This window comes from Wolffia australiana, chromosome 17 (genome assembly GCF_029677425.1).
Source record: "Wolffia australiana isolate 7733 chromosome 17, ASM2967742v1".
Taxonomy (NCBI): Eukaryota; Viridiplantae; Streptophyta; class Magnoliopsida; order Alismatales; family Araceae; genus Wolffia; species Wolffia australiana.
This window is the reverse complement of record NC_135851.1, coordinates 9,282,272-9,297,545: the sequence shown is the minus strand read 5'-3', so window position 1 is coordinate 9,297,545 and position 15,274 is coordinate 9,282,272. Positions and strand designations below refer to the sequence as shown.

The window sequence follows — 15,274 nt, the reverse complement described above, 5'->3', positions numbered from 1 at the left end:
TCGTTGATGAAGTCATTTGTGTCATCAACGAATTTACCCATAGTACTGTGATGATGCCATCTTAAAGCAATTCATGATTATTGATGTTGAGTCCAATTTTCGGATCATGCAATAGACTCATGTCACCTTAGCGTAATCGTCAATGAAAGCCATAAACCACCATTTTCCACCACATATCGTCACTGGCAGACCCACACCCAGTAGATTTTGTAGCAGTCAAATTCTGCTACGGGGATAAGTCAGAGAAAGAAAATTGAACGAAACAAAAGATAAGAAAAGGTAAACAACAGGGAAAGGTCTCATCTATCAACAGCAGGAAACTTTATCCACGCATTTTAAGTAGACATAGGTTCCATGAAAGAGGAAGAATATCATTTATTTCAAGTAGCCAAGGCCGAGGTTTCTCCTGCTACCTTGCTTCTCACCATCCTATAACCCCTTTCTAAATCTATGACTGGAAGATCCATGAAATGATTAATACAGCATCTTCCTGTCATATGATTCCCAATCAGACCCCACAAATTCTCACCCTCTTAATGCAATTTTTTTTTTTGAAATAAAGATAGGGGAGATCACACAAAGTCGGTGACCTTCCCAGTGAGATAAAAATATAAACAATAAGTACATGAAGGGCCTAAAAGGCCGTCCAGGGCCTTGGCCTTGGGATTTTACACCATGCAACAGTAAAACCCGCAGCTGCTTGTATCACCGCATCCGTCGATGCTTCCCGTTCGTTGAAGATGACTTCATTCCTGTGCAGCCAAAGTGCCCATAGCACTGAGAAGGCCCGAACCTGTCCAGCTCGCCCCCTAGGTGCTCCATTTTGTAGTGACTCCCAAAACGCCACCTCGATGAGATATCCACCCCCTTGAGTGGCTCACAGGTCTGTAGAAGCCAAGAGAGGATTGATGGATTGAGAAGAAACTAAAATGTTCTTGTTAGGTCATTTGGTTCCATAGCGAGTGTACATATAGAGAGTAGGAGAACGAAGAGAGAGCAACACAGGGGTACAAAAGTAATTTGAAAAACTACATATTCAACAGTCCCCCTCAAACTGGCGAGTGGATATCATCCATGCCCAGTTTGCCGCATAATTCTTGGAAATGCGGAGCGGACAGGCCTTTGGTAAAGATATCAGCCAACTGCTGGGCGGAGGGAACATGTGATATATAAAATTGGCCGGACTCGAGCTTCTCCTTGATGAAGTGCCGATCCACTTTGACATGTTTGGTACGATCATGTTGTACCAGATCATGGGCAATGCTGATAGCCGACTTGTTATCACAGAACAGTTGAGTAGGTTGATCACACGACAGCTTCAACTCTGTGAGAAGATTGGTGATCCATAATGCCTCGCATATGCCTTGAGCCAGAGCACGAAACTCGGCTTCAGCACTAGAGCGAGAGACAACAGTTTGCTTCTTGCTTCGCCATGTGATAATATTCCCCCCAAGGAAGGTGCAGTAACCCGTGGTAGAGCGGCGGTCAACATGAGAGCCAGCATATTCTGCATCTGTATAGACATCTAACTGAAGGCCACCTCGACGCTTGAATTGGAGACCGAGACCAACGGTACCTTTGAGATAACGAAGTACACAGTTGACAGCATGCATATGACAGGCCTTTGGTGAATGCATAAATTGACTTAAGACGCCCACAGCATAAGTAATGTCAGGACGGGTGTGAGTGAGATAGAGGAGCTTCCCCACCAAGCGTTGATACCGTCCTTGATCAACAGCCTCCTCGTGGTCCCCTAGAGAGAGCCGATGGTTCGCCTCAATGGGAGTAGGAAGAGGTTGGGAGTCCGCCTTGCCAAGCTCTTGAAGAAGATCAATAATATATTTCCATTGGCAAAGGAAAATCCCAGTCGAAGAATAGGCGACTTCAATGCCGAGAAAGTACCGCAGTACACCTAGGTGTTTAATGTCAAACTCACCAGCGAGATAAGTCGCCAAGTGATCAGCGGCCTGTGAGTAATTTCCCGTAACAATAATGTCATCCACGTACACAAGAAGGATGGTGACTCACCCTGACGGGGAATGACGGTAGAAAAGTGTATGATCACCATTGCATTGAGAATAGCCAAATAAGGTCATAGAGTGCGTGAAACGGCCGAACCAAGCCCGAGGAGATTGCTTCAAGCCATAGAGAGCCTTCTTGAGACGACACACCAAGGGAGGTGTCGAAGGGGGAGCCACATAACCAGGAGGCAAAGTCATATATACTTCCTCATGGAGATCACCATGAAGAAAGGCATTCTTGACGTCGAACTGCTGAAGGGGCCAATTATGATGAGCCGCAAGGGCGAGAAGAAGACGAACGGTGTTCATCTTAGCCACGGGAGCAAATGTCTCCAAATAATCAACCCCGAATTGTTGAGTATAGCCCTTAGTTACAAGGCGTGCCTTGTACCTCTCAAGAGTGCCATCGGACTGATATTTGACGGTGTAGACCCATCGACATCCAATGAGGTGCTTGCCAGACGGTAAACACACCAGATCCCACGTCCTGTTCTTATCCAAAGCAGCTAATTCCTCGTCCATAGCACGTCGCCAGTCAGGAGAGGCTAATGCTTCAGCCACAATCTTAGGAATGGCGATGGAATCTAGACGGGTAAGAAGAGCACGGTAGGCCGGAGAGAGGCGAGAGGAAGAAAGATAATTGGCTAACGGGTATAAAGGAGTGGAGGTGCATTGGTGAGGGGCTTTGCGGAGAGCTATAGGAAGATCATCACCTGAGGGAGGAGGGACCAGATGAGGGATGGATGATGATGGAGGTGGCGGGGCAGGAGCAGGCAAGGGGAGGCGCGGACGACGGTGGTACGTGGTGCCATCAAATTTAGAGGGGGGAACCAAGGGAGGAGAAGAAGTTGAAGATGGTATAGGAAGTGGAGATAAGGAGAAAGGTGGAAGGGGTACAAGGAAATCCAGGGAGTCAGCACAGGAAGGCGAAGTAGAAGGAGAGGAAGACGAAGAAGAAACATAAAAAGGAGTGGATTCGTCAAATGTTACATCTTTGCTGACAATGAAGTGGTTGGTAGAAGGATGATAGCACTTATACCCTTTTTGATGAGATGAGTAACCCACAAAGACACATTTGAGCCCCTTAGCGTCAAGCTTGTCCCGAGTGGGATGACGATTAGGGACGTAGCAGGTGCACCCAAAGATCCAGGGAAGGAGGTTAGTTTTCAAGGAAACCATGGGGTAGGCATGATGGAGGGCATCAATAGGGGAAACATGAGAGAGGACACGAGAGGGGAGACGGTTGATGAGATGGACGGCAGTGAGAGAGGCCTCCCCCTAGAAAAATTTAGGCATGTCCATGTGGAGAAGAAGGGAACGAGTGGTGTCAAATATATGTCGAAAATTTTGTTCCGCAAGCCCATTTTGTTGAGGAGTGTATGGGCAAGAAGTTTCATGAACGATGCCATTGGAGGTGAAGAAGTTGGAGAGGGTGGAGTTAACGTAATCACGGGCATTATCGGAGCGGAAGCGTTGGAAGGAGGTAGCAAATTGAGTTTGGATTAAAGCGTGGAAAGAGATGAGAGTTTGGGAAAGGGCGGATTTATTTTTGAGAAGGTATGCCCATGTAACGCCAGTAAAATCATCCACAAAAATCACCAAATAGCGAGCACCCGAAACACTCAGAACGGGAGCAGGCCCCCATAGATCACTGTGAATGAGAGTGAAAGGAGACGTCGAACATGAAGACGGATCTGAGGAAGGATATGTGGTGTAAGTGTGTTTAGCTAACCGACATGGTTCACAAACAAATCCATCCACAGGACGTCCATGAAATAAACGAGGAAACAAAAATTTCAAGGTAGAAAAAGAAGGGTGGCCCAAGCGACGGTGAAGAAGCCAAAGAGTATCCGACGCCGCCATGGAGAGAGCTATGCTGAGAGTAGGGACCGAAGGTTGACGGGGCGAGAAGCCGTTGACCGCCAAGAAATTTAATGGCGGCAAGAATCACGACCGCCGAGAAATTTGACTGCAGCGAGAATCACGACCGCCAAGGGAGAATCCAGAGAGAATCCGCCTTGCAAAGGGAACTTGAAGCCAGAAAGACCGCCAAGAGGAAGAAGAACCCTCTCGGCCGTGGATTCCGAGCTTCTCCTCGACTTCGACTCTCGGCCATGGATTCCGCGAGGATTCTCGTGGACTTTGGTCACGGGATTCCACAAGAAGCCACGAAGAAGAAGACAACCAAAGGGAGCTTGAAGCCGGAAACTTGACGGTGAAACCCGTAGAAGTTCAATGGCGAATCCCGTGGCCAAATCCCGATGGCGAGAATCTTGAAGAACAATGTAGAAACCCAGAGAATCCTATGGCGGGGGTTGACGAGCTTGACAACCTTGCTCTGATACCATGTAGAAGCCAAGAGAGGATCGATGGATTGAGAAGAAACTAAAATGTTCTTGTTAGGTCATTTGGTTCCATAACGAGTGTACATATAGAGAGTAGGAGAAGGAAGAGAGAGCAACACAGGGGTACAAAAGTAATTTAAAAAACTACATATTCAACAACTTTTGTAGTGACTCCCAAAGAGAGAGCAACAACTTTTGTTAGGTCAGGGGTACAAAACTACATTTACGCCACCTCCGATGAGATATCCACCCCCTTGAGTGGCTCACAGGTCCATACTGTTCGGGCAAAGGAACAATCAAATGAGCGCAATCCTCATCACCGTTCGTACACATAGCACACAATGCCGAAGCTTCTAGGAGCCATCTCCTCAAAAAACCTTCGTCACTATTCTTCGTCAGAGGAGCAGCCAACAGAATATTTTCACATTCAGGGGAAACTTTTGTCTCCATATGGTGCGACACGCGTAAAGTATCCTCGGTTCCTCCCCTTCCTGTCTGCGGCTTAGCTTCGCATAAGCATCTCGAACAGAAAAGGACGCGTCTATCCACTTCCACCCATCCTGTGTCCCTCCTCGCGGGTGTAGGTGGATTATTGTTTGCTGCAACCTTGTATAGTCTTCCAGTCTTTGGTCGGATAAGGTGTCGCCTAGGCATAGGGTCCATGTGCCATCCCAACACTCGCTCATTGTGGCATGGGGGTCCTTGCAAGGGCATACAAGCGTGGGAATTCTGTCTTCAATGTGCCCAAGGGGATCCATGCGTCTAGCCAAAACCAGAATGACGTGACATCTCCTAGCTTGGTTTCGAAGAAATCACGGACTTGAGGAAACACATACCTCAACCCTTGCCAGAATAAAGAGGCTGCTCGGACTGGATATCCGCGAACTTCCCAGTTCAAACTCGAGCCATACATGTCTTTCAAAACTAGTGTAACCATCGATGTATCCTGTCCCACAAGTCTGTACACCCACTTGGCCAGTAATGCTAGGTTGAGATCTTGTAATTTAAGAACTCCTAGCCCCCCCAAACTAACTGGTCTGCATACAATTTCCCACGATACGAGGGATATCCCCCTCCCTTCCTCCGATCCAGAACCTTTCCATAGAAATCTTCTCATCATACTTTCTAGCCGCAACTTGGTCCCCACTATTAGTTTCAACACTGAGAGGTAGAAAATAGGTATCGCTGACAGCACGTGGCGTAGAAGCACCAATCGTCCCCCCTCGATATCACTCTGCTTTGCCATCCCTCCAACTTCCGCTCTATCATCTCCACTACTGGATGCCAGTCTATAGCTTTGATCCGACCCCCTGTCAATGGAAGACCCAGATATTTCATGGGAAGTGTACCACTTGGTGTCCCCAAGGCTCTAGAATAGAGAGCTTCCTCCTCTTGCAATAATACGAACCCGACAAAGGCTGATTTGGCACAGTTAATTTGTAGTCCCGAACAGTCTGCGAAAAGATTAAGTAGGATGGACAGATTTTTGGCCTCCTCCTCAGCCCCCTCTATGAAAAAGGTGGTATCGTCCCCATATTGTAGAAGAGGAATAACTGCCGGGAAACTTGGGGTCCGAAAACCGTTTAGCAGACCATTGGAGCAAGCCTCCGTTGTGCTTATGGAAAGGGCATCCACGGCCAAGACAAAAAGTAGCGGGGCTAGAGGGCATCCTTGTCTAACCCCTCGTTGCGGTTGAATCCAACCTCTTTTGGGGCGTCCATTGACCAGCACCGCGAAAGAGTGGGATGTAATACATCTTTTCATCCATCCTACCCATTCCTTTGGAAAACCACGACGCCTTAGAGAGGCCCAAAAGAATTCCCAGTCAAGGCAGTCGTATGCCTTTGCAAAATTAACTTTCCACATGAACCCTCTAACTTTCAATCTTTTCCATGCGGTCAAGATTTCTGATGCAACAACTGCACCATCAATCAGTTGTCTCCGAGGAATAAAGGAAGATTGAAAAGGACCTACCAAGTCGCCTATCACTTCCCTGAGCTGAATAGCCAAGACCTTGGCTATGATAAGATATATGGAATTGGATAGCACTATAGGTCGAAAATCTCCCACTCTAGTAGCTCCTTGACATTTTGGGAGAAAAAAATACGAACGGTTGATTTTTTCCAACCCAAAGTTTCCTTGTCGAAATTCTTCCACCGTAGCCATTACCTCTGCCTTGATTGTCTCCCAAAAGACATTATAAAGAAGACTGGGAGGCCATCAGGCCCTGGGGCTCCTTCCCCATTTAGTCCCTTGAATGCAGCAAGGACTTCTGTTTCTGAGAAAGCACGCACCAGGTGTCTAGCCCCTCGTCTTGAGAAGCTCCTAAAGTGATCTGTCAGTGCTCTGCCAACAGCTCGGGCACCGACGTACTCTTGGCTTCCTGCTTGCACCCTCAATATCTGATTTGTTTGCCTCCTCTCATTTGCTACAAGATGAAAGTATCTTGTGTTGGCATCTCCCTCCTTCAGCCACAGTTGTCTCAACCTGTATCTCCAATCCATCTCCACTTTCTTATCCTCATCGGCAATTATCTCTCTATGTTTGTGGCGCTCTCTTGATTCCGCTTGTGCTAAAACTCTAACATCTTCTGGGTCATCCAAAACCCTGATTTTGGCCAGAGCTTTGACTCGTCTTCTATTTCGCCTCTCTTATATGTTTTCTCAATTCCAAGAGATGGTTGCATAGGGCTCCAATTTTGTTGGACAGATTTGTTGCGGCAGATCCTTGTTGTAGAACATCAGTCCACCATCTTGTTATCTCCTCCTTGAAGCCCTCCTCTAGAAGCCAAGACCTGTCCATTTTGAAATATGTGGATCGCGAGGTTCTCTCTTGTGAATGCCAAATTATCGGAATGTGGTCTGACATCGGTTGAGGAAGCGATCTCACATCTGCCAGCAGGAATTTTCAAGGAGTTCCACCAAGCATAGAAATCAATCCAGCCGCGAGAGAGTGGTAGGGCCCGCCGAGCTCCTCCATGTGTATGTGCAATCCCCGGCCCCATTTCCTTTAGTGATGCATCTGCGATAAGAGCCCAGAATTCTTCAGACCCAGGGTCACGTCCTCCCACTCCATTAGGCCTGTCTTCTGCCTCCAACGTCACATTAAAATCACCCCAAACAGTAGTGGTAATCCTTGATATTTTGACACCACCTCTGCCAACTGTCCCCAGAGGGATATCCTATGAACCGTGTTCATCGGCCCATAGACAGATATGACCACCATCTGAAAACTATCACTTCTCCTCTTCAATTGCACTGCTGCCGTGAATAGTCCCGTCCAACTGTCTTCTTTAGAAAACACTGTCTCATTCCAGGCCACCATCAGTCCTCCGGATCTTCCTACCGCATTCACAGGCACGTATCCAGTGAGGAAATCTCCACCTGCAATTCTCCAATCCCGCGCCTCACACTGTTCCAACATAGTCTCCTGCAAGCACACCACATTTGCTCCCCATTCACGTAGGTATCTCCCCACTATTCCTCTTCTCCGCTCGTCTCATAGCCCTCGCACATTCCATGATATGCATTTCATGGAAGTACCGGATCAACCCCTTCCTTGCTCTACTCCCGCCAGTATCCCGATCCATCAGCTACTTTTTGAATCCGAGAGTCGGAATTCCTGACTTCTTCACCCCGCCATCCGATTACCACATCATCCACTGTCATACGATCATCTATCTCAATGTTTGTCTCCTATATGGGTTTCTTGCCTTTTTTATCATAGCTTTCGCATCTAGAAGCTGCCTCCACTTCCTGCCCCACCGCTGCTCCCTTCATACTCATCTTATTCTGCTCCTTCGTGTTTTCCTCCATAGTGGGCTGATCCTCACAGGTTCCCCATTGCTCCAATAATTGACTTGCCTTGCCTGATTCCGCAAACCGAAGGCAACCTCCTTTTCCCACTACCAACCATACCTTTGTGCCTGTCTCATCCCGAACAAACCACCGTTTTCTTCTATAACCGATGAGTTAGCGAAAGATATCCCCCTTCATGATCGGCCGTCCCATGTGCAATCTTCTTGGTGCTCCGAGTTTGGTTCCTTCCATCATTCTTGTTCCCTGACATTCCGTCCCACCCGCATGATGCTAGCCCTCCAAAATGACCTTCTCATCTTGTACCTTTCGTCTAGTCTTCAGCTTGGCGGTTGGTGCACTATTCTGCAGATCTATGTTGTCTGCTGGTGGGGTTTGTGTCGTAGCAAAATCCGGAGCGGTCGTGGCCTCCTCTAGGTCCTCTCTGATTATGCCCATTGTCCTGTTGGATTCTTCGTTTACTTTATCTGCCATTGATGAAGCCTCCAACAGTTGTAGGATGTCGTTAGACTTCACTAATACTTCGCCTTGCCCTCGCTGCATCTCGGTTGGTAAGATTGTGTCACTCGGGCATTGCCTTGCCTCCGTCCCTCGCACCTCTGGTGGCGGGGCCATTGGGGGTGGCACACTGACACCCGCACCCTGCATGTACCTTCTGGTTGTCTAAGCATAAGCCAAAGTGGAGGTGAGAGACCAGTATCCATGTCAACTTCTAGTATTGCAACATTCGGGTCTCCATAGTCCAGACCCGATAATATAATATGATGTAGTTGACCAAACGGTCTAACCAAGGTCTCTGGTACATTATGAACTCGATACCCCATTAGCATCCCACGAAGCTCCAAGATGGTCTTCTGAGTCTCATTGTAGAGTCCCATCTCGGGGAAGCACTCGACGCCATCTTATCAATCCGTTTCCAGCGGCTGGTTGTGTCCATCCGCACACCGACACGTATGCCGCCATAGACACCCCCCGCAAGAAGAGATCTCCTGAGTCCAATCTCCATAGTTCTGCCTCTCCCAAGTGCAGGACTTTACTCCACAGCTTGCTTTTGACCTCTTCATAATCTCCGGGTCCTTTTACCACTTTGCCTAGAAGACATTCTTGGAAAGACTGTTTGTGGGCGTTCGCCCTCCCCCCTAGTGCAGTCCCTTCCAATGGGGTCTTTTCGCCTCTCCTTTGCGCTTTGACTCTTGAGATCTCCTTCCATGAATTAGTGCGACCCGCCATCGGGCATGAGGACTGGCGATGCCCTAGTCCTTTGCAGTTCCTGCATGTCAGTGCATCTCTGCAATCTCGGGGCATAGTGACCTCTTGTGAGGCAGCGAAAGCAGCGTAATTCCCACTCTGTTTTTGTCTTCTCGAGGCGCTCGGTTGGTCATTTGTGCTATTCCCCTCGGGTGGACCTGGGAATGGCCATAAGGAAACTTCTCAAATAGCCTAGTACTGGAGTTCCTCCCTCCGATATAGCCTCGAAGCACCGACTGTTTGTCAGACTCTCGGTTCGTTGGTCTTGCATAGTAAACCATCTCTGTGACTTCTTGTCCTCTTCTTCGACCAGCGTTGACATTGGAGATCCCTCGTCTGTCTGTTCGTTGCCGGTGATCTTGGTTTGGCCATGGGGCAAGGAAGGAATTCCCCTCTGTACTATATTCCTTATTTGTCTGTGTTGGTCCTCGTCTCTCGCCAATCGCTGGAAATTTAGTCCCCTCGAATTGATGGACTTTACGTAGGGGCGGTAGCGTGCTTCCTCCCATTCGATGACTCCTCCAGTGATCACCAGTTAGGGCCATATTCATTGTTGATGTCTTTTACAGGTCAGAAAGGGGATTCTGGTAGGAGCAACAGGGGGATCTTTGGCCGGGAGTCCCTCTTAATGCAATTTTCCATACATCCGAATTTTTATCATCATTATAGATGAAAGTGACTGCCACCAATAAAAGAATGAAAACACAAACGACCAAGAATGAAAGGCAATTATTGTGTGGAAAAAGAAGATACAATAGAAGAAATCTGACCTCAGAGACCCATTGTCCAAGAACTAATGCGATTTTTCGGTGGATAATACGCATATTTGGATGCGAGTTGGAAAGTTCAACAGAGAGTGTGCCGTTAAACCTATAGTGACAAAAAACTTAAGACCAAATTCTATACGCTGCTCTACAAAGATACATTCCAACCAATAGAAACAAAGCAAGAAAATTGAAAATCAAATAAATAATGAAGACATCGGAGTCATATTTAATGTATAAGGGCTCCTCAACAGAGAGTGTGACATTAATCAAATGTATGCTTGTGAGTATGTTTGTATTGCATTTTTGCAATGCAGGAAATGAAGCATATTTCCTTTGGGCTAATATTGTCAACCAGGAACAGAACGGTTAGCTCTTCTCGGTTTTAATAGCCATTATTAAATTTAAATAGATAAACTATGATCTTCAGCAACTACATCACCTAGTTCAGGTTAAATTTACACTACGATGGAGAATTTACATGTAGAAATTATGAAGTCGCTTCTCAAACAGTATAATCAGACTGTCTAATGAAAATAAAGAATAGACCCAGCTAAAATCATTGAACCTAGCTTCTACATTGGATCAAGTAACCACCTTTTTCTTCCTTCAACATGTAACAAAGCTTCATGTCACCAAACAAAGTAGCTTGCTTTCTCAGCATCTTTCTGAAAAATGTAGACCTCTTGGTATCCATTAACTAGCTTTGTCAGCATCTTTCTAAAAAATGAGAGAACGGGAATCATTCTACACTAAAATATGAGCCTTATTCCTGTCATGCCTTACACATGTGAGGAAATAATGTGCAGCTCGCTGAAGATCTTTACAATGCATAGATGGTCTGCGAAGCTGCAACTCCAAAGCAATATCAGAAAAAGATAGATAGGTTAGCCCCCCTACCAAGCATCAAAAGACATCCTAATCCATGTTGTCACTAGCTTGGTAGCTCCCAAAACTTCATAGGCAGAATGGTTCATTCCAGAGAACTCAAGCTGTGACGGAAATATGGTTCCTTTGAGCTAGAAACTTCAGTCAAGATTGAGACTTTAGGGGGAGGAAGGTTTCAAGAGACGGGGTCGTCCAAGAGGTCCAAGGCCTCATAGCCACATGGTTCCCTCAATATGTGTATGGAGAGGGGGGATGTTGATCATGTATGAACAGGACTTTAGGGCTACACATGTACTTCTCTGGTGGTTACTGTTTTGTCGGGTGACCACCATAAAATTTTTCAAAAAAAATTATTTTGTTCATTCATGGACAGGGAGGAACTGCCTGATGCTGACAGTAAAGGTTCCTTTTCCTTGAAGGCCATCCAGTCAAAAACTGTATAAATGACAAACGTCTTCTAGCTCCCAACCTTTAAATGCTGAAAGCTCAACCCTAGCTATGTTCTGATCTTTCTAAGGATTGAGATGATGACACACACCAAGGAATGAGTTTCAGCTACAGTCAGAAGGAACAAAGCTCGTTCCATTAAGTTTAAGGATCCAAATCAAAATGCATAAGGGTACAGATGTAAAAGAAGAGAGTCATGGTGTAAACGTAAATAGAGTTGAACAATTTTTTTTGAAGAAAAAAAAATGTATTTGAGAGCAGTATTACAAAGTTAAACTCACCTTGCGATGATCTAGACTAAGAAGCGAACACAGATGTATACAGAATGATTCTAGTGATCAATGTTCTAATCCCGTACATCATAAAGAAAAAATGAATGATATCTTACTATCAGAGCACTAGCCTCCAGAGAAATACAAGGGAGAATCAGAATTCAAATAGATAAATCCAAATTAGTAGTAATAATCCAGAAAATCATTTGCTTTCCATGAAAATGCTTTGACCGCTTGAAATAATCACCCACTGTGAGTAAAACATAATACCAGTCACTGAAGCTGAAATAACTTGAAAGCTCATAATACACATGCCCAGCCGCAGTGTACGCGGCATCCTTTAAGAGCATTCGATGGGTGACCTCTGTTTCAGCAGGAGGGCAGCTTCCCATGGCCTCTTGAAGGAGAGAGACAACCACTGGGGCAAGCACCTACAATTGGTTTGAGAGGAAATCAGCCATAATAAATTACCTTTTCAGAAAATAGATCTAATGAAGAGAATTACATACATGTCTGTAATTTTCAAAAAGGGTGATGTACAGTGCTTCAGCACATGGCCTAATTTTCTCAGTCCATTGAACCATATCCTGCTCATGGTGAAATGACTCAGGACTCTGATGCCACGCATCTAAATCAGTTGCAGTAAGAATGACATATCTGCAGAGTGTGTAGACCTCAGGGTTCGAATTCAAATAAAAAAAATGCTATAACTCAATGAATGGAACCACATTCAAAACAAGACTGAATAGTGAAACCATATTACTAGCCATAGAGAAATGCGCATAAAGGTGAGTTAAAATATTTTCAGAAAACAGAGAAGTGTTATATTGAATATCTCAACAAGATATACCGGATTTATATGATGAACTGGGAAAAGCCAATCAAAGCACATGAGACAAACATCGCTGGGATTTATATAAAATTTTTGGGGTTAGGCGAAGAACATGAATCAGAAAAGGACTTCTACTGAGTTAGATACAAAAAATATCAGCACAACAAATCCACACAAACCAGGACAAGATTGGCAAAAATGAATGATCGTTAGGGTTTTTTTGGAAAGAATGGTCAGTAGAGTGGTTTTTTTTTGGAAAACAAGTTAGAGCGGTACACTTGATAAATGTCAAATACTGAGCTCGTCACTGGTCCGCATGCCTCTTTTTCATCTTTGTTTAAGATTTTGACCAAAAAGACATCTTTTAGATGAACCAGACTGCTTAAAGTGCCAGTATTTTTTAATAACTGTTTTAAAAGTGGGCCTGGCCCATTTTAGTATGTACCAAAGTGGGACTATAAAACATAAAGGCCCACTCATACATGTGGGCCACTTCTCTGCAGGATGCTACAGAGTAAAACAACCATGAAGGAAAGAACAGTAAAAGCTAAATTACTGCAGGAAAACCTTGAAAAAAAAAGAGATCTACCTTCTTATAAGAACATTGCATAGCTGCACAACCCTTTCATTGGGTAAAACTTTTGATAGTGTGTCAGCAACTGAAAGAGATACGTTCTTCTTCCTCTGCTCCCATTTTGAAATATTTTCATCCATAACACGACCAGTGAGGACTTCTTTGTAATCTTTGCATTCAAGAATCGACTTCACCATGACCATGCATTGAATCAGATATTGCTCAACCTGCAATACTTCTGACTCGGGGCTACTAATATTGTTCTCACACAAGTGAAGCACGGGTGGGAGAACAAGCCCATGCGCAAAAGAATAAGGATGTCTGTCTTGTATTTTCACAAGAACCTTCATTAGCTTTGTGCAAGCTTGTTTCACAAATTCAAAAAGCTGAGAATTTCCCTCCTTAAGAGAAGAGCCTGCATTTTAAAGAGAATGTCATGGAAATGCCACAGACCAGTAGATAACACAACATCTGAAAATTTAGAATCATTGAACAGCTATTAGCGATTATGGAAACTAAAAAGGCCAAATGGAAACAAGAATATCATATTTTCTGGTGACCTTTAAAGATGGCCTTTTCAAAAAGAACTGGCATGGTTTGGACTCACACCCCTTATGTACGCCCATGCGTCCCTGCTCTGGTATTTCGAATATGATTTTAAATTTCGGCAGTAGCATGGAAGCCGCACTTTTTTATGAAATATAACAGGTGTGAACACCCGATGAATTGATGAACCCCCATCCGGACCTTACAATCATATTCAAATCTTCCCCTCCCAGCCAGTCGCACGCCAGAACCATGTCGCCTTTAAACCCTTCACGTCATGTATGGCTTCATCTGTAAATGCCATTCTTCCCCTGAACAGCACCTCGTTTCGATCCAATCAGATGGCCCACACACTGCCAATGCTTGCCCACATTCATTTCCTCAGCCTCTGGATATCTAGACTGAGTCCCAGAAAATATCTTCAGATGTCACCTTCAACCTTGATAATACCTGGCTGGCCCAAATCTTGTGAGCAAATGAGCACTCAAAGAAAAGATGATTGCAGTCCTTTTCCCATTAGCGCATAGTAGGCATTGTGACGATGTGTCCGGATATAGCCTTTTGCGAAAAACTCTTGTCATTCGTCTACTTAGTGCTAGCAGCCAGCCAAAGATCCTCACCCTTCAGCGGAACTCTTTGTCATTATATGAATCTGCATGCTCAGATTAGCAACCTATCTTCCTCTCGCCCCTCCTGGATCCTTGTGTAAGCCTCCTAGACTGAGAAGGGGCCATTTGTCCATACCCAACCATCTTGCTCACCGTCATTTGGTCTTAACTGGATTAGGGAGGATTGTAGCATGTCCATGAGTTCAGACACCCGTTGGTCATATAAGGCCCTCTGTATGATTGGTGTCCACGCTCCATCCCAAAAGTTCCGAACATGGGCATTTTGATTATGGGCGAGTGCATACAGACGAGGGAACGTCTCACTCAAGATGCCTTGCGCCGACCATGCATCCCTCCAATATTGAAACATCGTCCCGTCTCCTAACTTGGCAAAAAAGAATCTTTGTACTCGTGGGAAGATCTGTCTAAGCCCTTGCCAGAATGGGGATGCCCCATAACGCAAATATGTTTTTCTTTCCCAATTCAGTCCCCTGCCATAGATGTCTTGCAGTAATTTGATGACAAGATCATCCCATGGATTCATAGTTCTCTCAGCCGATTTAAATAATTATGTCATGTTCATACTCTGCATGTGCAAGACCCACAAACCTCCCGATTTGGTGGGACGGTATACCTTGTCCCAAACCACCATCGCAAGTCTCTTGCTTTGTTCCAGCCAAGATCCTCTCCATAGAAAGTGTCTCATCATGCCTTCTAATCTCTTCCCGACTCCCGCTAGCGTCTTGAATACTGAGATATAGAATATCAGAATGGATGAGAGCACCAATCGCAGCAACACCAATGAACCCCCTCTCAATAACACCTTTGCTTGCCACCCCTCTAGTCGTTTTTCCACCTTCTCAATGACCGGTTGCCAATCTGCTCTTGTCATCCTCCCCTTTGTTAGTGGTAGG

The 15,274-nt window shown here is 45.5% G+C and overlaps 1 protein-coding gene across 2 annotated transcripts in view; it reads right to left on the bottom strand.

Moving 5' to 3' along the window:
• Nucleotides 1–15,274, bottom strand: part of LOC144714138 (ARM repeat superfamily protein) — a 56,716-nt gene that overhangs the window by 17,947 nt on the left and 23,495 nt on the right. For both annotated transcript variants that reach the window (XM_078588828.1, XM_078588827.1), the window contains exons 8-11: nt 13,222–13,621; nt 12,310–12,457; nt 12,071–12,231; nt 10,200–10,299 (exon numbers count right to left, since the gene is read on the bottom strand). In XM_078588828.1, the coding sequence (XP_078444954.1) occupies nt 10,200–10,299; nt 12,071–12,231; nt 12,310–12,457; nt 13,222–13,621 (809 nt within the window). The remainder of the gene's footprint in view (nt 1–10,199; nt 10,300–12,070; nt 12,232–12,309; nt 12,458–13,221; nt 13,622–15,274) is intronic.